Here is a 24,443-nt window from a genome sequence, read left to right on the forward strand (position 1 = left end):
CACCTGCCTAAGTGAAGGATTTACTTGTATTACACACAGTACATTGAACCTGCCAATCACTCAACAGTGCAGCTGTCTGTGTGTTGTCTGTGAGCTGTCTGCATTCCTTTAGAAATTAACTGTGCACCTCAAATACTCCCTGACACGCAGCTTTAAATGCTAAAGTGGGGACAAATGTCGTGACAAGCTGTTCCATCAGTTGCATGTCAAAATCACTCAAATAGTTTTAATTACCATAACTGAATGACTAATGCTGACCAAGATATTAAATTCATACCATGATGATTAATTCAGCACACAAATGATCACAGAGCTGCTCTGCTACCATGGTGTATCACACCCCTTCACAGCACTTTAATTCCAAAATTAATTTCAAGATGTCATACCTTTTAAGCTAAACTGATCGTGATAGTGACAGATATATGTAATAATTTCTGTTTCTGAATTGCAGCTGGCAATAGTGTGGTTAAAAATCCACAGGTGGATTAAGTATAAACACTTGTAAAAAGTAAAAAACCCACAAACAGGAACTCTTTACATACGTTTGAAATGTGTTTTTCCAAATAGTATATTGTGTCTGTAGTTTTTCCATTGAAAATGTTTGGGTTATGTCAAATACCATCCCACATTTGTTGGGATTAAATCAGAACTAAATTAAAAAATATTTTAAAAAGTGGACGCCCTTCTTCCACAGCCTCATCACAGACACATCCCCAAAATGAACCAGTTTGAAACTATTAGAGGGCCAGTAGTTGCTATGATGTCAGAGATGCTGGTATTGACATAAAGCCTGTTTACTCCACAGTGCTCCCTCTGTAAAGATTCTGTCCACAGAGACCTCATACGGGTTGAGGGGACCCCTATTCATCTTCTCCCAAATGGGATAGCATCCTCCAGGGGAGAGGGGTGACACAGTCTCTGCCAAGGCAATGGGGAAGTCCCTCTGCTGATAATAGCAGTCAACGGGGGGAACAACCTCAGCAGGCACCAGGCCAGACAACTGTCAATCAAAGTACCTCTCCTCTTCTTCCACTTTTGGTTGCTACTGCCCCTCCTCTCTATGTGTCTCTCTTCCTTCCATCTCAGCTCCACTCCCTCACAGTGTGCACACTCCAGAAAACTCTGGTTGAAATCTCCAGCCTGGAGAACCTTGCAGTGAACATAATGAGCATGATGCTCCGACAAGGGTTGGTCGGGGCACTGATGAAGGCAAACATCAATTACAGATGTGTAACTGTCAATAATAAGGGATTTTAATGGGTCAGCTAATTGCGTATCAGCAAGGACATCAGCCACACATAGAAAACAAACATCCGAACATTCTGTCCAAGTTTTTCCCTCTTGTCCCTTAAGATAACAAATAACAATCAACAATTGTGGATCGCTTTTACCTAATTAGTAATTACCACAATGATAATTACACACGCATTGGCAGGAAATAAATTGTTTTGAAAATAAATAGCACTCCCCTCTCAATTTGATTAATTTGTAACTTCCATCCATCAATTCTAAAAAACAGAAACAAAAAAAGCTGGATGGAAAAATGAAGATCAAAGAATTAATAGAAAACTCTGAGACTGACTGATATTTTAAGTACTTCTTATAATAATGTTTCCAATAACTTTGGTTTCTAAAAAAAATTAAGCAGGTTAAAGTCTCCATTTATTCCATATGCAATAAGCACATTTTATCCCTATTGTTACTGTTGTTTTTTCATTTATCACACAATAAAAATTCCATATGATAAAGGAAAAATAACAGTCACATAACTTTTAATGTTAACAAGGATTTTTGGCCCTTGTGCAGGGATGTAAAGACTACCTCGACCAAGTAATTGTAAGAATCCAATGTTTGTGGACACAAAGTACAATTTGAATATAACAATATGCCTTGTCCGTAAAGTAATAAACATTGCATAATATATTAATATAATATTTTGATATTCTGAATGACAGGTTTGTATAGAGGGAAGGACAGAAATGGTGGATTCATTTAGCTCATTTTCATGTCACAATAAAACCAATTCAGAAACTACAAAATTCACTGAAATGTCGGATCAATTATGATGCTACGGTTATAAAACAGTGCTAATGTGTTCACTTCTTTTCAGAAATAAGTAATAATTTTAATTCCTGTGACAAATTGTTTTGGTTGTAATTTAACAGAATCTTGCTGATTTCCAGCTTGGACGTTTCTGAGCAACGGACCAGGAAGAAAAACACTTGCTTGTTTGATAAAAGCTGATTTGTCACCTCAGCCCAGCAAAAGTTGGAGAGGTAACGCCATTCTTTTGCTGCAAGCTGTCTATTAATGAGACATCACCCCATCAAGGGTGGTCTGTTATGACAACTACCAGAGGCATTTTCGTGTGTTTCTGTTTATTTGTAAACAGCATGTGTGTATGTGTGAATATTTGGACACAAATGGCCCAAAGCCAACACTGAATAATTCACATTTCTAGGGTTAAAAAAAAGTGAGTCCTACAGTGGATTTGTCATGATGGGCAAGAAAAATGCTAATGCAAGGCATGAGGCAAGAATAATTATCACACTCTTTTGTGACATGTTGATTACCAAGAAGATTGCATATACTGTACAATATTATCATCCAAGGAATGCAATGAGAAAATAAATGATCAACAATGAGAACGGTCTATTTCCACATGCTTGAGAGCACTCATAGTATTAACATTGTATTTATTATGGAATTTATTTTTTTGCCATTCATTACGTTTTTTTGATCAAATCAATTGCATAAAACAAAACCATGTTTAATGTTGGGACATGAAATAACTGCGTGTGTGTACTAGACTTGCGTGAGTTGCCATAACCCTGCTATGCATTATTGGATGAATCAATGTTATTCAGGTGGATCATCCACTTCTTTTTAAAGCAAGCTTTTTACATTTACAAGTAACCGTGTGTGCGTGTCTTAACCAGCTTTATGTATAGCAGGTATTTGCGTGTCTGAGAGTGGTATGGTATAAAAAGAAACCCCAAGACTCATAAAATATATAACAGAGCCCATCTTGCAGATTTTCCGATTGGCACACAAACATTCAACTTGCACCCACACTCTGGTGTGCTGACATATTTTTACTGGGTTTCCTTTGGAATTGCTCCTTTAAACCATTTGAGTCAGTTGTACAGTATGCCTGTTAAATCAATTCTTTCACTTTATGGCATGCCATGGCTTATTCATTCACAGTGTAAACATTATTAACACTATTAATGCATGTCCAGTCTCGCTGTTTTCTTAGTAATTCAGTGTTCTCTATTATATACAGGGCTGTTCATTGTGGTTAAAATGTATGACTATATTTCGAAGTATTTGATTGTATTTCCAAGATGAACCATAATGACAAGGCAAATGTATATGTACAATCACACAAGATCAAATGCTCAAAGCAAAGAATGCGCTCCACTTTTATCTATTTAGTCAGTGTAAACTCATCATATTCTAAATATTAGGTTTTGATAAGGTTTTAATTATTTGCTAGAAGTTATCGATTTTGAAAACACATTTGTAACACACAACACAATATTGATTATTCTTCATCATGATAAAAATCAACTGAGTGAAGAATAATCAATATGCAAGTGTAAAGCACATACATTCTGGTTCTCTCAAATCTACTTATTCAAGATCTTTGCAGTATAACGTTTCATTCAGCTTTTCTTGAATTCATTTAAAGTCGTCAAAACACATTGGCGATGTTTTATTACAAACAAAGTGTCTCCTTCACATCCCTCTCTGTCTCTCACACAGCATTTCAGCTGACATCACCAAGAACTAATTTTCCCCGTCTAGCAAAGTGCCCGGCTTCAACAGAATGAACACAGCATTCTCTCTAGCACAATGGATTTCCCAGAACTCACCAAACTCTCATAATGACCAAGTCTCTCAATCCATGGCTATGGTTGATGTTTGGGTTGCACTGTTGCTGATATTGACCCCTCCTCCTGCTCTCTCCTTTCAAGTCCATCCATTTGACAAAGTGAAAACAGCAACAAAAACACAAACAAAACCTCCCCCAAGCTCAGGCACGCACAGCCAAACCTGACATTCTAATTAGTTTTAAAAGTAATTGCTCGAAATGATTAGTTGAGTTGGGCCACTTTCCCCTGTTACCTCTGAATTGGAAATATAATTGCGGCAGACAGTAATTGGCCGGCCATAGACTGTTGGTTATTGTAGTCTGTTGTGGCCGGCTGCATCATTACCAAGGCTTGGACGCGGTTCAGCTTTTGAACTACAGTGACCGAAGAGGAACACAAACACACACGCACGCAATGCTCTGCTTCCCCATGCCAGCTCTCCATCACCACTCAGGCCCATGTCCCGCTCTAAGGATCTAAGTTGTTTCCCATCCTGACCTTTCTTTCTTTTCTCCCATTCTTTTGGCCCTTCCCTCCTCTACCTTCGGGGCAAATGGACGGCTAGTTGAGAGAATGGGAAGCTGCAAGCTCTAATCTGAAGAGGAGACTCTTCAGCTTGTAGTTATAAAATGGGGGAGCAGAGAGAGAGAGAGAGAGAGAGAGAGAGAGAGAGATTGATTGTTGGAAGAGACGGGACTCTGCAAAAGCGTCATCAGAATCATCCATGTGGTACATACTCATCCATGCCCTTCTTGTATGATAATTACTATGTCTTTTATTTGCATATCTACATGTGTTTCTGTCGGTGTTTGTGTGTTTCTTTGTGTATGCACTCTCTGTTATTGCCTGTATCAGTACGTGTCTGTTTATGTTTGTTGTGCAGAGTTTCCTTTGCTAAATTGTCTGGAAGCCGAACAGCCCCCATCAGTTAACCAGGCAGAAAGAGCTGTGTATCCCACTACACGATCCAGGACATGCCAGGGGGACCACATACATACACACACACACACACACACACACACACACACACACACACACACACACACACACACACACACACACACACACACACACACACACACACACACACACACACACACACACACACACACACACACACACACACACACACACACACACAGTGTACCTTAATCTCTCTGACTCACGAGCACACACACACACACCAACTGACTGAGTAATTGACTGACCATCAGAGTGAAAGATGGACACACATATTAGTTTGTTTCAGTAATGAAGCCATTGGACTTATGATCACGCTAATGACGCAGACAATTTGTTGTGTCAAGACAAGGCCCGTCTTATTATTTCCAAAGGTGACAAACAAGAGGCCGAAGCGACGCGGGACACTCCTCGCCCTCGCCTACTGCTCTATATATATATCGACCACAGAAAAACACTATCAAGAAAAAAGAGCGCTCCTAACAGCAAATGTGTATCTACCAATTACTCTCTCCCTCTCTCTATTAAGCGAAGAGGGATATAGGTCAGGCCTGTCAGACTAAGGCTTCTGTCATCCCCCCTCCCTGCCCTCCACTCTATGCATCACTCCTTGCCTGAGGATAGAGGTCCCAATACTCTCCATTAGGACCCTCAGTGAGTGTACTGTATGTACAGCAGAGGACCCCCCCCCCCCCCCCACCCCGTACTTACACATATTCCCACCCACCCGCACCATTAGAGGGAAGAAGCACTAATAGTGTTAACTGCCTTTGGGGGCGAAAAACACTGAGGCCGAAAGGCAGGCTAATGTTCCCGCGAAACCCTCAGCTTCACTTTTCCTGTTGACTTCTTCACACAATATGTTAAAACAAGCAAAAATATTCAAGTGTTACCGTTGGTGTTTAGAAGTTCACAGTCTCACTTCTTTAATGAAATCCAGCAAAAGTTAAGTTTTGCCTTCTAAATAGTCTTTGTGCTGTTTTTTTTTTTTCTTTTCTACCCTCTTTGATTAGTGGACTGTGAGTATTGACATCCTGGTGTGTGTGATCATCACAACAAACTGACTGTAGGGAGCTCGATAGCCGTCCTACCAAGCCTCCAATACCATCTGTCTAGTATGGATCTCTGGAGGTTGACGCCTGTTGGCTTGGGAGATGTACACACCACAAGCCTCAAGGGCTGGCAGAACAGAGTTGGAGGAGATGCAGCAACCCCACTTGAAGCTGTTCAGTCATCTTCACACACAGAACAGGGACTGGTAGAGTATCCCACCTCTTTTTCATGCTCTCTCTCTCTCTCACACAAACACACTGAGAAAAGCGTGATCAAAAGCTACTGTGATGTCTTAATTAAGAAGTACTAACAGGCTTGATTAAAAGGAGAGAATGAAAGGATCTGTCAATGAAAGGAGCAATTCCCTTATCAGCTCACAGCAACACGAGTGGAGGGGAGAAGACGGAGGGTAAAGCAGTAAACAGGATGCATCAACAGAGCAAAAATATGCAAAAGAGAAGAGGAGGAGAACTGAAGCATGGTTGAATTCACGCAGCGGTGTGACTGATATGGCTAACACTATGTTACCGACTAGCAAAAGTTTTGTGTGATAAAGGCTACATAAGTTTTCATTAGTGACCTTCTGCTGGTGGTGTGTCTTTAAGATAGGGTTATTTTTGTTTGCACACAGCACTAAAAGAGACATTCGGCTGTCAGAGTAATGCTGCAGCGTCTGACCTAAGTTTACTTTTGGGTCACGTTCTCTACCATGGATATGAAAACAAACAAACCAGGCCATTACCAGTGACAGGCGGTTCTCCTACTCTCTTTACCCATACCTCCCGCTCTCCTCTTTCACGTGTCTCTGCGCTTTTAAAGGATTCAATTAACCTGAAATGAACTAAGGAATCAAGATAAAAAGATACTGCCTGTGTTTCCATCTGTGCCCCATATTCAACTATTCTCCACTCCAGTTCCCCCTTATCCCTTCTGCCCCCTCCAGTCATTTCTCATCTTCCTCTTGCTTAACTCCTTTATTTTGTTTGTGCAACAGTTTTAGGAAATACAGTAGCAAGGGCAGGTATGAGGGCCCTGTCCTGAGTTTAATAATAACATTAATAATGATAGTAATAATAATCATCATCATCATCCTCCCAAAGCAATACACTGATCAAAATGTTTATTTAAAAGGAAATGATGTTGCCCTGTATGAAATTAAGTGCCATCCTGATGCTAAAACTACTAAAATATTCATTGGATATCCGATTTCTTTCATAAAAATCTGGATATTTTGCTTTTTTAACTCATCGCTGTGGCTCTTGGTAAACATACGGAAAAAAAGAACAAGACAATAAACGTACAGCCACTGTTCATTAACTTAACATAATGAGCACTTTATCAGGGTAATTTGCTGTGCTAATTTTGCCACTTTATGAAAAAGGATGATTACAGCAGTTTCTAAAAACCCTTGTCTTAAAAGGATCATACCCACATTGACTGTGTCAGAGAATCAACAATGGGATGTATTTGTAATCACTGTGGATTTGGACACCAATTAAGTAATAAATGCTATGCAAAATGGCATTAAAAGTGAAGAAGTGTCAGACCTGAAAAGGAAAGCAATTTCATCTAGAATTAAAAAAAAGTCAAAATCTGAAAACTTAACAGTAAATTGTATGTAATGAGTTTCTATAACATAAAGGATAAACTTGGAACTCAAGTGATGAGTCAACATCAGTTGGGTCTGAAGATTACAATTTAGAAAATGAAAGAAATCTTGGAGTACTAAGTTAGAAAGAAGTGAGGTTACCAGACGTGTGTAGCCTGGTCATCTCTGGTTAAGGCTAGAGGCTTGGATTTACATTAGCCACTGCAACACTGCTGAATGTCTGACTGGTTGAGGTGCATTGTCTGTAATGCCGGCACCAGTTTTGACAAAGATTTTGTGAAATGAAAAGAATGACAACTTTTGGTGAACTGCATCGTTTCTGATTTTTTTCTCGTTTTACTTTCCATCATGAGTCAAACAAAGTCATAGGAGTGTAATTTCAAATCTTAGGGATGGTGAATAATTTCTTTTTCACTTTCACTGCCATTTCTTTACATTACATATTGAAAATGCTCAAATATTTTTACTTTAAATCACACAGTAAAAAGACACTTTCCCTCACCAAAGTAATAACTCATATGAACTACGTAATCAATCATCATACCCATAAAACCTAAGCTATTGAGCATGATATTTCAGATATACAGCTATATACAGAAGCCACTTCATGACAACACACTTGTGCTCTGTCCCCCTGTTCTGTTACAGAGACAGCGGACACCCCTCAGCCCTGCTGACAGCCCACAGCCTGACTCTGTGGTGCTGCATAGCTCAGCACAGCTGTCTGTTGTCCGTTTCTTCCGATCTCTATCTCTTCCTGCCTCACTCCCAGCTTTGTGCCCACTCAGCAAGATAATGATATACACCTCTGCCTGGTCATCTCTTTGGAACTCTGGTCTACTGACACAACTCAAAGGATGACAGCAAAAGCAACGCGTATACTTAATAAATAATATGCAGCTCAAACTTAGGCAAAAGGAGAATCTGGTGGGGCATGAATGCGACACTTGCCTCTCTCTCCTTGAGAACAAGAAATAAGCCGGATACTTGTAATTGAGGTGTTGTGACTCTTGTTAGGATTTATTCTAGTTAACATTACTTTAAATCATAAACAGCTTTTCAACCAGCAGGGCTCCAGTTACATTAGTAAACAGTCAGAGCTCCCTCTATGGGGCAGTATCTTTAAAGGGGCACGCTAAGATTACTTGTGTCAGCATTTCAGCTGAACACTGGCACCGTGTTGACACGCAGCAGATGAATATTAAACCTTGAGAAACAAAGATGTGCTTGGAGCAAAACTCTGCATAAATATTTGTCATATGCACACACACACAGACGCTCACACAATCTTAAGCATCCCTCCCAGCAGGCACAATCACACTCAGGCAGATAATTCAGTGTCACAGGGAGCCTTGTCTCTGACCCTCTGGCCCCCTCCAGACAGAGGAAGCAGCTGGACAGGGACCCACGGCTGCCTGGAACTCACTTCCCCTGGGGAGCTCCAAGGAGAAGAGTCCCTTTCTGCCTCGGAGAATGACCAGCTGAGCTTCCACTGCTCAGTGTGTGGATGTGCTGTTATGTCTCTGTGTCCAGGAAGGTCTGAGGAGGAGGATTAAAAGTGGGAAGCAGCGCAGGGTTTTGTTTGTGAGAGAAAGCAGGCTGATAAAACAATATACAGTTTTGTACGGTTTGTGCTTATGTTAGAACATAACCTGCTGTCTAGGGGTGCAAACTGATTTACTTAGACTAGTTTATTTTAGCTTCAGCTTATTCCAATTCCTCATTCCTTTTTGGATAAAAACAAATATGTACAGCTAGTACATTATTACTCTCTTTTCTCCACACTACTGCCCCATTACTTCCACTGTTAAGTCTTTGTCATTCACATGCGCTCATGTAAAGATCCTGTTAGTGACCTGGTTAAACGTGTATATGACCAAGAAGTCAGGTTTCTCTAAAAAAAGCTATGTTTACCAAGTTTCACTTTGTCCTTTGTACCCTGATAAGAAAAACCACATTCATATATGACGTGTGGTTACTACAGAAAGCTGACAATAATGCTGTGTCTTAAGTGCATGTAAGACACTGGGTGTGGGACTCTGGTTTGGTTACACACATACACTCACACACAGACACACTCTCTCTCACACACACACACACACACACACACACACACACACACACACACACACACACACACACACACACACACACACACACACACACACACACACACACACACACACAAACAGTGGTTGAGTGGTAAGTGAGGCCCTTACTAAGTGCTTATTAATATTGTATGGTTAAATGGGAAATGTTAAAAAAAATTCAATTGCCTAGCATCCTAATTAAATATTAAACAATAAGAGAGCTTTTGTTTTACCATAATACTAAGAAAGGGTAAACATGAAATTAATATTTTTTATGGGAATGAGACATGCCTTTCCTGAGGTCATAGTTTATAGATTTACACAGATATTTCTGTTTAAAACACATGTACATCTGTCTTTATAATATGTGGTTTAGGTGAATTTCAGAGTAAATTAAACTCAACATTTAAATTCAACCACAGGTAACCATCCCAATGAATGTCAGGCATGATTTAGTCTCTAACGTGTTGATTTAAACCAATTTTTTGTGTGTGTCTTATTACTGAATGATCATGATTCCCAACATGAACCTTGTTGCTTTGCCACTGTCCACTCTCTGCCATTAGCAGTTCCACAGAGACAAAGCTTCACGCACTGTTCGTATAGTGCTGCATAGCTGCAGCCAACACACTGTGCGTCCAAGATGAGAGAATCTTTATAAAACACTAAAATAAATTTGGAACCAAAGCATGTATGATTGCATGGTCCTGATCAAATCAGCAGGATAAAATAAAAACACAAGTTTTAAAATAAAAATCTAAATAAATATCAGCTTTATTCAAAAATGCTTGAAAACAACGTACGGTACAAACAAAGTGAATGAGTCAGTCTGAGTCACTCTGAGTCTTAATGATCCGTCGGGTTGGGCTTTCACTGAGGGTCCCAAAACTATTTGGTGGCCAGAGCTGTGTAGGACAAAAGGTATAGAGAAACAATGGGTTAAGATGAGGTAAGACTCACAAAAAGCAAAATACAGGACTTCTAACCATTATGTGCATAACTGTTTCTCATTTATTGGACAGATTTTCTAATATGGCTTTTAATGAATAATTTGACTTCATAAGAGATCTTATTATTTCATCAGCTGTCGCAATAGGGCCTCCAGTGGAGTGCCGCTGTCCAATCAGAAGGACAGAAGGTTGGCTGACCTGTTTCCAGGGTCATGGTTGCTATGACATCCAGTGACATGACAACACAGCAGAATGGAAAGCTAGACAATATGTTGTCCAGGCTTTGGTCAATCAGACACACTTGCTTTGAACTTCCAACTGACTCGCGTCTCTGAATTGTGCTTAAAAATGGCCATACTAGACTAATGAAAAACCAAATAAAGAAAAACACCTAACGTGGTTAGAACCCATATATGAGATATTTAATCAATACAATTTTCCTGATATTGCAATGGAACACATTTGGTAAGATAAATCAAATCCATAACAAGATACAGTACTCCTCCCCTGTTACCTTTAAGCAAGCACGCCCTCGGATGAGGGCATAGGGAATTGGGCCATAACTCCTTGAGTCAGAGGAATTCCTAAGGTTATCCCCTTCTAGCCATATATGGCCTTTTGGAACCTAAAAACATCAACACACAAATGGAAAGAGGGCAACAAATGGTTAACATGTACACTGTTTTATCCCACAACAAATGAAACAGATAGAAAGCTAATCTCTGAAATTGCAGCACAACTTGACTTTAACATGTAAAAGTGAGTGGATCTATGATGTAGGAAGAATCTACCTTAACCCCACCAACCAATCCCTCCCTCCTCAGCCTATCTTAACGTCAACCTGCCTGTCCCTCTTTAACCCTGAACCGTCTTAGGAGAGGGGTCATGGGTAACGGGCAGGGTCGGGGGGGATTTAGAAGAACTTCAAACGGGGTCATTAGGCTGTTGGCTGAGATCTGCGCCCCTCTTACCCAGGGAGGGCAAAGCAAGAGAGGGGCCTGAGATAGCTGGGCAGAGAGAGAGAAAGAGAGAGAGAGAGAGAGACAGAGCAAGCGCGAGGGAAAAAAAGGGAGATAGAGAGGGCTAAGCTGCGGCTAGCAGCATTGTCCAAGGGTCTCCACCGTGGTCCGACCTGCCAGTGGGGCGGTCATCCAAGCGGGCTCTAATTCACAGTGACACCAATTATGATTAATCTCATCACTTTAGGAGAGTAGGCTTGTCAAGGCCCTAATTAAGTGCGCTGTCCCCCCTATATGTGCAGACAGGATCAACAACACATTATATTGTCATAATGGGCATCACAATCCACGAGTCTATTTTTGTGTTGCCTAACTTTTTAACGGCAAAAGTCTTCTAAGGGAAAGAGAATAACATGAATAAAGAAACAGAATATTATCCAAACAGAGGTGACGTCACGTCTTCGCCAATGCTCGTATTTCTTGGTCCCATCACCCTTCTCTCTTATTAGTCTTCGCTCCCACTACTACTGGGATGCTGCGTTTTGTTTCATATACGATAATTGAGACAGATGATGTGACATAATCACGAGCCAGTGACATGTTGACCTAACACGAGGTAAACAACTCACTGAATAACGACAACACAAATGAATATCATTAAAGGAGTCATCTGAGAACCATATGTCAGCATGCTGGATTCCCACCATTACACCTCATTAACATGGTAACATATGCTGGCTCCCAAGCACAGGAAAAAGAAACACCACCGTTTGTCATCTGCCAAACCAGAACCCCCCGTTTCTCCTCATCTTGTATATAAAAAAAAAGAAGCATCATCTTCGTTGTACTTATCCATTAAGATGTAGAGAATTCATTAAGAAATTCCAAGCGGCTATCCAAAATTTGGTGAAACCACTGCTCACACAAACTTCACTTCCGATATATTTAGGATCCAGCCTGAGTAATACCTCTATGAAGGTCAATCAATCTGATCGACAACAGCTAAAGCGAGCACTTCAATTTTAGTCCCCTAAAATAACTGACCTCAAAGAGAAAATCGAGCCTGGGTAAAGCTAAAAGTACTCAAAGGATCAACCAAGTAGTATTTCAGAAAACTGAGAAAGTGAAGAGCTCTGAAACTTGACCTGCTGTATTGTGGCCAGTTTGAGGATAAAAGCGTATGGATGTCACTTTGCAAGTCGCAGGTGTGTGAACAGGGAGAAAAAGTTGAAGGCGAAGCTCTGAGTTAAAACTATGTTGACGCAAAGAAGCGGCGCAGTGCCTCAATCCTTGAGTCAGCTTTAACAAATACAACTGACGTTTGAAGCACCTGTAAAAAAAGCCACAAAGCAATTAGCGTCACTTCATTTTTTGCATACACATAAAGGTTGTGTTTCAGAAGCTTCCCTGTAGACAGGGTGGTGTGGAAATACCCAAGTCATTTCTTACTTTGGCACATAAACAGTATAAACATGTGGTTTTAACTGTCATCAACAGATGTTTCCAACCACAATGATTTCCAAAGAACCAGGTAGCGCTAACACAGAGTTTTAGTATTAAGAAGTGGAGTCACTTTGATCCGCTCTGCTGGCGGCTCTGGTATGATGGATGGCAGAAATTGCACCCGTCCTGCGGTTGTAGGCCGGGTCGAAGCGAGGCATTGTGTACCTGTCAGAGATGTGTCGAGAAGCACTGAAACTGGAGATCTCCTTGCGGTGGAGGTGTGTTGTTTAACAGCCACACCATTACAGTGCTCATTACGTTAACATGATTGAGGTGGTGAATTATGTTCAGCTTAAATACATACCGGCTTATAGCGTTCATCTTTCACCGTATTACTCTGTCTATCTTTCCTGCAAAGAACAGAAGGTATGGGGACATTTCATCTCTCTCTGTCAACCTCTCTCTTTCCCTCGCTTTGCTGTAATATTAGGGATCAAGTGCCATTGTTTTGACACAATAGCTCAGACACAGAAATGATTCCTAAAAGGTGACAGGGCAATTAGTCGGCTGCTGGATCTCTGAGGGTGGAGAGGACCTGCCTGTCTGTCAGAACAAAAAAGGATGTGATGACAGGATCTAACACTGCCTTCCAAAATCTTCCTCTTTATAGGTCCACCCATAATGCTTCACACCATCCTAATAGTCACACACAAACACATACATCCTCTGGGGGAAAAAAATCCCTGAGGGAGCCCAAACATTTATGTTAACAACGGGCATTTTCACAGTTACCTCAAATGCTGTCACACAAAGCCTGCTATTTTGCTCCTGGGATTTAAAAAATGAACATGGGAAAGCATATATTAGGCTGCATGATATTAAAAAAAGATTGCTTAGTGACAATCAGCTTTGGGAAGACTAGCGCAGTGGTAATTTATTTAAAGCGTCTGACCTGCTTTTTGGGAGTAGCACAGTGTTACAAATACACATGCAAGACTTGACAAAAAAACAAGACAGCGTCACTTACTTATGCCTATAAATGTGGTCTCACAGGGGAAAATGTAGTATAAAAATGGTCATAAACTCTATCAATATCTTTTCTCTTTCTCTCCGTCTCTCTATTCCTGCTGTGAGAACAACTCCTGTCATCTACCAGATACCCAAAAAATCCAGGTACATTTGTTGTATCTCATGTTTGAGGCTTACAAAAATTACTTTCAGCTCTGCTCAGCTTCTGCATTAACTTACTGCATTTGAAAAACAATGATTTGTGGATAAAATACAATGCACCAGTATTAGGAATCAAGACTTTTTTAAAGAAGGCGGTTTCACATTTTCAAAAATGAGCAGTATTTGAGCAGCATGTATGACAAAAGCCGTCTGATGTGACAGAAGTGACTTTCAATTTGTTGTTCAACAAATTTATTTGTTAATCTTTAGATTATTCTGCTGCAATTTTGCAAACAACTATTTTTTTTCAATTGACAACAACTGAGAAGGAATTTAAATTGCAGACCTATTCAAAACAAATAATGCATTGAACTGTTCCATTATCAACATTCATTGACTGAACAGAAGCCCTTGTATTATATTATACAGAACACTATTGTATAATGTCGCACCATAACTAATATGAAACTTTTTTGTGTGAACTGCAATTATTAATAGTGTTCTTTAAACCTGAAGTCGTTTTGAGTCAAGATATCACAGCAAACACAATCAAAAAGAGTGATGCGTTTATTCTGGAATGATCTCTTGATTTGGATTGATTGACTTAAGAAAACAGATTAATGAACTGACAGCTTTGGATAATTACAAAGTGGCCTAAAACATACTACATGCCATCAAGATATTGTCATGTAATGATTGGCTCTGAGATATAAGTGAATGAAAGTGAAGGAGTCGATCCTTTTTTTTATCCTGAACTTGAACCAAAAACATAGTAGCTGAGTGGGAACTTTAAAAATGGCTCAAACTGATCATCTGTCATTACATCCTGGGATCACAAATCCCAACGCAATGATGTCACCTATTACAAGTTCAGTCCCCTGGATGTGTGTGTGAAGCTAGTAGAAGAGGAAACCTCTTTATTTCCTTTTTCATTTGTTGAATGACACTTACAGGCTTGGCCTTATGCTATGTTTCACTGAACTCATTCAACAGTCTGCCCATGGTCTATAAAATACACATAAAATTCAAAAACATGCAACACACAACATGCAACGCAACCTTTGGTTTGTGGACATATTCACAAACACACACACACACACACACACACACACACACACACACACACACACACACACACACACACACACACACACACACACACACACACACACACACACACACACACACACACACACACACACACACACACACACACACACACACACACACACCTCCGCCCACCCATCAGTCTGTCCATTCGGCTGGCACTAACTCTAACAGGCTTCAGAGAGATTGCAGGCCTGAGCTGTGGGCGTTGGGGAGAGTAGTAATAGAAAAGCAATGACAGTGGTTTCAGCAGCAGAACCCCTGCTCACTCTCTGGTTTTATCACTGTTCTGAGGAAATATAGGTGTTGTCAAAAGCTGATATTTTGACCAATGACACAAAATGGATGTGTGCGGTCTAAAATGTAAACAACTATGATAGTCTATAGACTGTGGCACACAGACACAAAGAAAACCAAAGACAAGCTGAGAGTCGGTTTTGCATTATGCATAGAGATTCTGTTTTCCATTTTACACTGAAACAAGAATTTCGTTGTAAACTCATTCTTCATTCATTCTCTATTTTATTTGATCTTTTTAACCTTTTTTCTTCCGAAGAGAAAAATGCTACCAGGAAACTTCCACGGTAAAGCAAGCTATAACAGGATGTATAAGAAATGTAAAAATACTTACATATGTGTGGGCCTTGAACAGATCTGATGGGGAACTCGTGCAGACCTTGTCACCCTCCAGTCCAATAACCCTTTTACAAATGTTCATATTTGGGTCAAATGGACTCTTTGCAATTACTATATCACCCCTGAAGAGAAAATGATACACAATAATTTATATTGGAACAACTCAGTATGCAGTAATTCACTGAAAATAAAAAATATGTTGTTTTATCTATGATGTGTTTTTTCAGTAAATTGCTACCACTGTATGAGAAACATGCAAAAAAAAAGTGAAAATTGTAAAATGTGTCTTCATATTACAACATTGATTGTTGTTTCCTCTCTTTGCCTACTGCATATGAATCCACTGATTGGTACCCACTTTTGTATTTTGCAAAGCTGACGACTCATCCGCTCAGAGAAGACAATATCATGATTGACAATGGTTGGCTCCATGGATGGACCTGAACACTGAAGCAACAACAAAAACATGATTATTTCTTGTGCATAGATGAGTTAAATCAATTTTAGAAAACCATTTATGGATCATAAACTCTGTAATCTTAATAATACACACCACCACAAATTCTCCGATGTATTCGAAGGCACAATGTGCAATGCAGCCATACTGGACTGTGTAGCCCACAAACCCCAAAGTCTTCCCCAGCACACTGCGGAACATCTCCACCTACAGCACAAAGCACAAGCACACGTTATGGCACAATGTCAGTGTGTACAAAGTTATCATATACTCTATACATAAAGTGATGAGGAAAAGATTCAAAGTGTGATCCATGTATGGTAGGCTTATGTTCTTTGCAGGATTTCTAAAAAACAAAAGCTGTTTGGGGTTTAATTTCCAAAGGTGTGGATAAGGTTGTCACAGTTGGCCTACTGCTAAGATGGCACATTCCCTGGTGTTTCATTCTCAGAGGCTGAGCGGCCAGTTCACACCAGAAAACTGCCCTGAACTTTGATCCTGTGTAGGATGGACCAATCAACACCTTGCGCTCAGGTGATGGACAAACACAGAGGCTGTGACACATCCAGCCAAGCAGCTCAGCACCGTCTGCAGCGAGTCCCTGACACTGTGCTGCCTCCACCACCACCACAATCATTAGAGCAGTTATCAACTTCTGTCAACACCATAGAAACACAAAGACAACCCCCAGCAACCCTCCGTCCGCCCTCAAGCAAACGCACACAAGGAGTACCGGTGTGTCTTCTGAGCAAACATCCCAGCCACACTCAGGTTATTGACTTTTACTAAAGCTGCAACCTGTTGGATGGACAGAAGAAAGTAAGTCAATCTTTACACACTGCCATGCCCGCTGTGTACGCAGGCACACCTGCACACACGCACACCACACACACACACACACACACACACACACACACACACACACACACACACACACACACACACACACACACACACACACACACACACACACACACACACACACACACACACACACACACACACACACGCATGCAAATACACAAACAGATTGAAACTGTATGTTTTTGAAAAAAAGACCAAATACAGCTTTGCTTAGAGGAAAGTCTTTACTTGAATCTTTTTTAGCTCAGGCCACTGTCCAGCCAGTCCACCACAGGGTAAAGAAATCTTTTTCTCCGTCTCCCTTTTTCCTTCTCTCTCTTTCCCTCTTTCTCTCTCCATGTCTTCTCTCCCTCCCAGGGTATTATTAACAAAAGCAAGTAGAGCGGAAACCAAAGCCCCAAATCCTCAGAGCTCTGGGAATGACTTCCCAAAGATGGACACGGATTAGACCCCCAATTTCTCCCTTGCCCCACCACCTCCGCCCCCTCTTTCTCCCCAGGTCCCCAACAGACCGGGTGTCAGGTGGCTCTCCTAGCCCTGCCAAAGGTGTTACCCCTAATCCCATTACCCCCCTCTGCTCTTTTCACACACATACATACAAACACACACACACAATGCTCTCTCATTCATGCCAACTATATTCCACCTATTAAACCCTATACCTATCCTTTCATCCCTAGCATGGTTTGTCTCTTTGGCCCATTCACCATCCTCTCTGATCCAAAAAAGACCAACTACATCCTTTCACCTCCCTGTGTGCTGCAACTCCACTCTTCCCCCCGTGTCCTGATCACCCCTGGCAACCCTCTTCTTTTTGCCGCCACTGTGAATTATGGCGCTCGAGCGGCTGACGGGGGACACATATAAGCTCAGCACAGGGCCGAAATGAAGTGCCCCTTTCCAGGCTTATTCTGCACTGGTCTCTTGCTCTGTTCCACAGGAACTGCAAAGTCAGTCCTCCCACAGCTGGTACTATGACACCTCTGGCCCTATAATTCCTCTGTTGGGAAGCAAGTGGTCTAAAGGTTAATGTGAATCTCTAGGTGTGAGCTAAGGTGACATGTTCAGCTCTATTTGTGTCTTGCCCTCAGCTTCCTCCACCAGCATCTCAGTCATTGTGGTACTGTAATGCACCCTCAGACATGATCTCACATGTGCTCTTCCTTCTGCTAGGCTGGGGATCAGGAATCTTTGCTAGCACTCATTTCGCAAAGCACAGTGGACAGCCTCCCTTACAGCTGCCCTCATATCGCTGTTTCAGATCCCCCCTCCATTCCAACCTGCATTCATCATAGGTAGGGATTAAGGGACTTTGCATAACAAGATCACACGGCCAGTGACTGATATCAAGAGAGTCCATATGCAGCCGCCTGGTTTTCTGAGGCACCCTCTGTCATTGATAGTGTGAGCCTGTGTGTGTGCGCATGTGGTGTGATGTGGTGTGACTGTGCACAGACAAAAGCATTACCTATGTGTTTCATAGAAAGTGTATATTAGCTGCAGTGACTCCTCTGGGATTCAGAAGGAGGTGGACATCCACAGAGACCTCTGATTGGATCTCTATTACCTCTAACTCCCCTGAGCAAAGACTCAGGCAACCAACATTATCTCTTGCCCCTAATACCCAGTGCATGTGTGTGTTGGGGAGCACCCACATTAATTGAATGCTGTATTACAGCTGTAAATTAACTCAAAGTCTCTCTGTTAATCCAGGATTACATACCAGACATGTTCATGAGAAAACAAAGAAAGTCAGCGCAGCCTTCTCTACGGAACCATCTGTGACCACCGACCTCCCATGGCCCAGCGCTAAAGTGGGGCAAAGAGGGGGATCCCAAATGAATAGCTGTGGATGGAAACACCTCATTGTGTGTTTAACTCTGTGATCCTCTTACTGAGGGAGCCCAGCGCACTCAGGGCAGAGGAATCACAAGAAGATGATTTTATTTTTATTTTTTTCAGAGCATAAAGTGCAGCAATAATGGGAATGACTATCACTGTGTCGATCAAGCTGTCAAAAGCATTTTATGTGTACAATTTCAGACACTGCAAAAAATAAAAAAGTGGACGAGGTGTATTTCTGCAGTCTGCATAGACAAGAATGAAGAGGCCTCCTGAGCGTCGCTATGACAGACACATCAACGAGAAAATGGATATAGAGTCTCAAAAGTTGATAAGCATTTGGCAAATTGTTATTGTTCTTTCATATCAACAAATGTGATGCTTCCTCAGGATGAAAACAATGCATTGACCTTGGATATGTTTAACTTTAAAATGTGCAACTTTAGTGTTCATTATCTTATCATACGATTATGGACATGACCTCAATCATTTTTACGTTATCGACACCAATTGTGTTTACATGATTGTTTGTTTGCATAACAATGTCACCAACATTTTAGCCAACATGATGCCAGAATAAACAGCAGGGTTTTCCCTACTATTATCAAACTTGCAAATTTTTGTCAACAGAACCTGAGATTCCAATTTATTTATTGTTCTGGTGGTGTGGTTTATTTTTATTTATTTTAAATATTATATATATTTTGTTCAACCTCCAATTCCAGTGTCTGAATATTCTTAGGAAATGTCAAGTTTGCTGCTCTATGAGTGAGTGTATTTGCAGTCTTATGCTATTACATTATCATTATATCAGTGGCATAAAATGGTCTTAAAATGACAATAATATCATCCGTTGCAAATATGTTTGGAACAATATATCATCCAACAAAGAAGTTATTGTTAAAGGCCTAATTGTCATATAACAAAGAATGGTGGTAACAAGATGAATGGACACATATGACATGTCTGAAAGAATGTGATTTATAGATAAAGATACCATTAACAATGTCATTGATATTTCTATAAAAATACGTTTTTAGATTGTCAAAACCTTCGGCTTCAAATAAGCATGATAAAAATGTCACTCCCATTTTTCTGACCAATGCTATCCTTGCAGTTCCACTGCGTTTTGCAGAGTATCATTAAAATATTTCAGGTGGAAACTCAGTTAATGTAGGAACAGCAAACAAAAGACAATATAGTGAAGGTGAAGTCAATAACAGTACACTGAAATTGATACCTGATTATACAAACATTATTGACGGCATAAGGAAATATTCCAAAAGGCATTACCGCTACTGGTCTCAAGAGGTTTGAACCTGCCACTGGCTGAGTAGTGTTAATTGATAAACATGGCAAGTCTATTAGAACCACAAAGAGAATCACAATCCAAACAGCGCATAAGGGCCTTGCAGCGGACTCCTTACACAACTAAATTAGGAAAACATGGGCTGAGAGAGAGCTGGGCAACAGGGGGGCTAAGAGGCTTACAAGCCCCTTGTCAGATATTCTTTTTCTCCCTGAGGATCCCAGATGGAAGGGAGTCTGGAGGAGCAAGCACCAGAGAGGGGACGAATCCCAGCTCTGATGTCTTCCTCTGGGCAGCAGAAGGCAGAGGAAGGAGGGGTATTAGTCCTGTTGCGCCGAGCTTGATTTGATCTTAATGTGATCTATAAAAAAAAAAAAAAAAGGAGGTTTGGCAACCAGGGGGGTCTGTTTCAACTATCAGTCCAATCAGAGATAATCCTGCTGATTTAGACACAGACACCTGGCTGGATGGAGAGTGACAGATGTACAAGGCCCAGTGATGGAGTACTATGTCTAGCCCCCATCTCTTCTAGGTCTGCCTTCTATCAGAGGCTTAATTGAAGCAACTGATCTCCATATTGCTCTTTTCATTGTTGCTAACGGCAACATAGCCGTGAAACAGCTGAGCGAGGTTACTATTTGAAGAGCTGAGGGTTTAAACCTACAATCAATGGGTCAGCCAGAGCAAATAATAGCCAAGTGATATGAATACAACTGCTATGAATTGAAAGGAAGTGTGGGTTGACAGAGTCCCCAGCCAGTTACAGAGAATGGAAAAATCTGCCGCTAAGCCTTATTGTATTGACCACAAGCGAATGCATGGTGCTGGCCTGGTGCTGAGAGAATTGAGAGATCTTATCTGGTGTTGTATCAGATTCACAAAGGAGTTTGTGTTTTGCACTCGCCTGCCCCGGACAAAGCCTGGTATATCTTAACACTAGCTCATGACAGACACCTCAACCTAAAAGAAAAACCTATGATTTTTGAGAATGTGATTTACTTTCGTTCTAAATTAAAATATATTTTTTCAGTGTCTAGTTTTTTCTTAATATCCTATAAGTCAAGCTTAATATGGCTTGTTGTATTTCATGCCTTAGGAAATCAAAGTAATGCTATTCAAAATATGGGTTGTTGAACAAATGGAAAAGTGCAAGCTTTAGACAAAATTAGCTGCGTACAAAACCAATCCTACTCTTATTGTACTTGTGCCCTTAGAATATGACTTTACTTTAAACGCTAAAAAAAACAAATATGGCACTGTTGATGATAATCTTGCATCCCCCGGACATGAGAAGTGTACTGCCTCTTGCTGTTCCACACTGATGGCAGAATTACACAGGAGAAGCCAAAACAATCTGACCAGGAAAGGTCTGACATGTTATGACTGCTGCCATTATATAGCTCAATCAGATACAGAGACTGATAAAACTGACAAAAACACTACAGGAAAACATGTACATCAGACACATTGTAGAGGGGGGGAAATTATGTTATTTTTGTACAGTTAGGCTGCTGTATTTACACTTCCACAGACTGAATTGTGCTACAGAGGCCAAGGGTTAAATTGGGATTTGAGGCAATAGGAAATAAGGTGACTGTGCAGAGAACATGGAGAAGGTTTACACAGCAATGTACTCCTTCCTCCTGCACGTTTTACTGCTGAAGAAGGCTCTCCTCCGTCTGAGATGCAGGTCAGGCAGTGCATCTTATTTGTCTCATATAGGCTTTCCACAATGCCCAGTGTTGTCAGTCATGATATATTCCCTTGGTCTCCTGTCAGCCCACATAAATCTCAACAGTACTGTCAAAACAGCAGGACTGCCTCTGCTGAGAGCACTTGTAAAGTGAGCAGTTGGGCTATTGCCTCCTCTGGAGCCTTACAGTGTCCTGTGATCTTGTGTTGCCTCTGGCTTCCCTCTGCCTCACAAAGCTTTTTTACAGCTGTCTTAAGGATTACACTGATCACTCATAGGTCAGCCAGTATTAAGAGTGGACATTATACAGTACAAAAGAAACCGGCCTTTCCCCTGCCAGTTTGTCCGATCTGACAGAACATTCAGAGTTCTTGATATATGTGAATTAGGTTTCCATCGTCAGTAGGCCCTTCTGACAGCAGACGTTTTGACTTGTCATATTAGGAAAAGCACAGGTATTATTTAACAATAATGATGGCTCCATTCTATTCATGTGTCCCATGACAGTGAGAAAGTGACCCTGTAACCAAAGCAGCTTAATGAATATCCATCATCCGTTCTAATAGTTACCTGTGCTTTTCCTCATGTGGCGTTTTGAAATGTCTCCCATAAAAAAATGCTATAAGAGTGCTGCATTAAACATTACACATTTTATACCAGTTCAAAGTATTTAAGTTTTTGTTAGAGAAGAGAAGTCACAATGTGATAAAATATTTTCAATTGATTCTTCTGTTGTGTAAAGAATATATATATGTGTGTTTTGTATAACTATATCAAACATTATATAAAATGAAATTACTGCACTTAAATAAGACTTGTTAAACAATGGTAAAATCCACTATATCTTTTTTTGTGTATTTAAAAAAAAAAAAATGCTCTAAATGTATTTTTCCCATTCCAAGAAGATTACAACGGGATCTCAAATGCTCTACTTTAATACTGTTTCAGGAAACCTTACCAGTAACATGATTGCATTTAAAAAGGCAGCAGTTAAAAAGCTGTGAGTAATCATCAGGTTAGCCAAATTGGTATAAGCGGGAATAGTCTATGTTAGCTTTGTCAACTTGAAGTCTAGTGCTCATTAACCTGTGATCATTACTCACAACATTTAAACTAAGAGTGCCATTCAAAAGATGCTGCTGCTCACCACGTCTGTCCACAGCTGTCCTTGAGCTGCAGTGTCTTCCTACTTCATGCGAGGGCCGCGTTCCTCCTCTCACCTTTACACCTGCTGAGTCAAAATTGAATGTGATCAGGGAAGTGACGCACAGGGATTCACATTCACTGTCAGATTAAAATGACTACAGTCCATATAACCAGAAATGCACATACATAGCAATTTAAATACAGCTGATCCCATGCGCAAAGGCACATGAAGCTGCTGTGTATGCACTTATACAACTGCAATCCATGACCCATTTATTACATCACATTACATAACACCTACCATGACCTAAGGATGTAAATTAGAAGATTGACAGATTCATTTATCGTGTTTGTACAAAGGCCATGCCTTCATAGGCAATATAATAGAATAAATAGAATCGAGCTGGCATAACAGATCGATGGAGCTAATGTGATATAGTCTCTTATATTGATAGAAACTGTGGCTAATGTTGCAATATCCCCCTTGGCCATTTGACAGTAATAAACAAAACATTTCTGTTCTTTTACATTTAAAAACAGTGTCATACTGTGGTATCTATTTTTTGCTGTCTTTAATAAAATTGTTTTAATTTATGGAAATATTGTAAATCATATATGCAGATTTAATTTACAATTTTCAATTTTCTTTTGGCAGTTATGGCTGATTTACATAGAGGTGTGAGAAATGTCAATTTTACATGGTGCTGTAAAGTGTGTTAAAACAGATGCGGCTGATTCCTGCTTATTGAACATCATTTTCCCTATTCACATGTGTACTCAATGTTCTCCTCATTTCCATCTACAATAAAAGTCGCTTGACTTGATATACCATGTATCCTTTAACCAGCTTGTTCATCTGCCATGCAATAACTAACTGTTTTAATAGTGGTTAATTATACTCTCGCTGCTGAACAATAGATGAGCTGTAATAGTAAACGGTCTGTAGTAAACGACTGATTCAATAATAAAGTTATGCAATGAACCAACAAGGTCATGGCGGTACTAACCCATTCATTAGGTGACTTTTGTAGGCACAGATTAGCAGCTGGCCACCGCTAAGAAACACATTAACTCACATTGATTCAAACAGGACAAAGATATAACTAGCGAGTTTAGCTGTACTCACCTACTGAGTGATACAATGCTCTGACCATGCATTTACCACAACAAACTCACTTTGACAGCTTCCGCGCGGCCCCGGAACATCCGCTGCCCTCATTGGTCGAGCCCCACCAAAGTCTGATTTGATTGGACGGCGCGCTCCAAAACAGGAACAG

General features: G+C 40.6%; 1 protein-coding gene across 5 annotated transcripts; it reads right to left on the reverse strand.

Moving 5' to 3' along the window:
• Positions 1-10,346: 10,346 nt before the first annotated feature.
• Positions 10,347-24,375, reverse strand: immp1l (inner mitochondrial membrane peptidase subunit 1). 5 transcript variants are annotated; one of them, XM_054615682.1, is made up of 7 exons: positions 24,293-24,375; positions 23,168-23,248; positions 16,409-16,519; positions 16,214-16,302; positions 15,851-15,977; positions 11,055-11,165; positions 10,347-10,495 (listed from the first exon to the last, which is right to left on the reverse strand). In XM_054615682.1, the coding sequence occupies exons 3-7, from the start codon at positions 16,511-16,513 to the stop codon at positions 10,415-10,417; spliced, it is 513 nt and encodes a 170-aa protein (XP_054471657.1). In that variant the 5' UTR covers positions 16,514-16,519; positions 23,168-23,248; positions 24,293-24,375; the 3' UTR covers positions 10,347-10,414. The 5 variants fall into 5 exon arrangements, with proteins under 5 accessions (XP_054471657.1, XP_054471631.1, XP_054471639.1 ...); XM_054615656.1 differs by having other exon boundaries at positions 23,168-23,251; XM_054615664.1 differs by lacking the exon at positions 24,293-24,375 and adding an exon at positions 24,174-24,272.
• Positions 24,376-24,443: the final 68 nt, after the last annotated feature.

The sequence above is a fragment of the Anoplopoma fimbria genome, chromosome 2, assembly GCF_027596085.1.
Source record: "Anoplopoma fimbria isolate UVic2021 breed Golden Eagle Sablefish chromosome 2, Afim_UVic_2022, whole genome shotgun sequence".
Taxonomy (NCBI): domain Eukaryota; kingdom Metazoa; phylum Chordata; class Actinopteri; order Perciformes; family Anoplopomatidae; genus Anoplopoma; species Anoplopoma fimbria.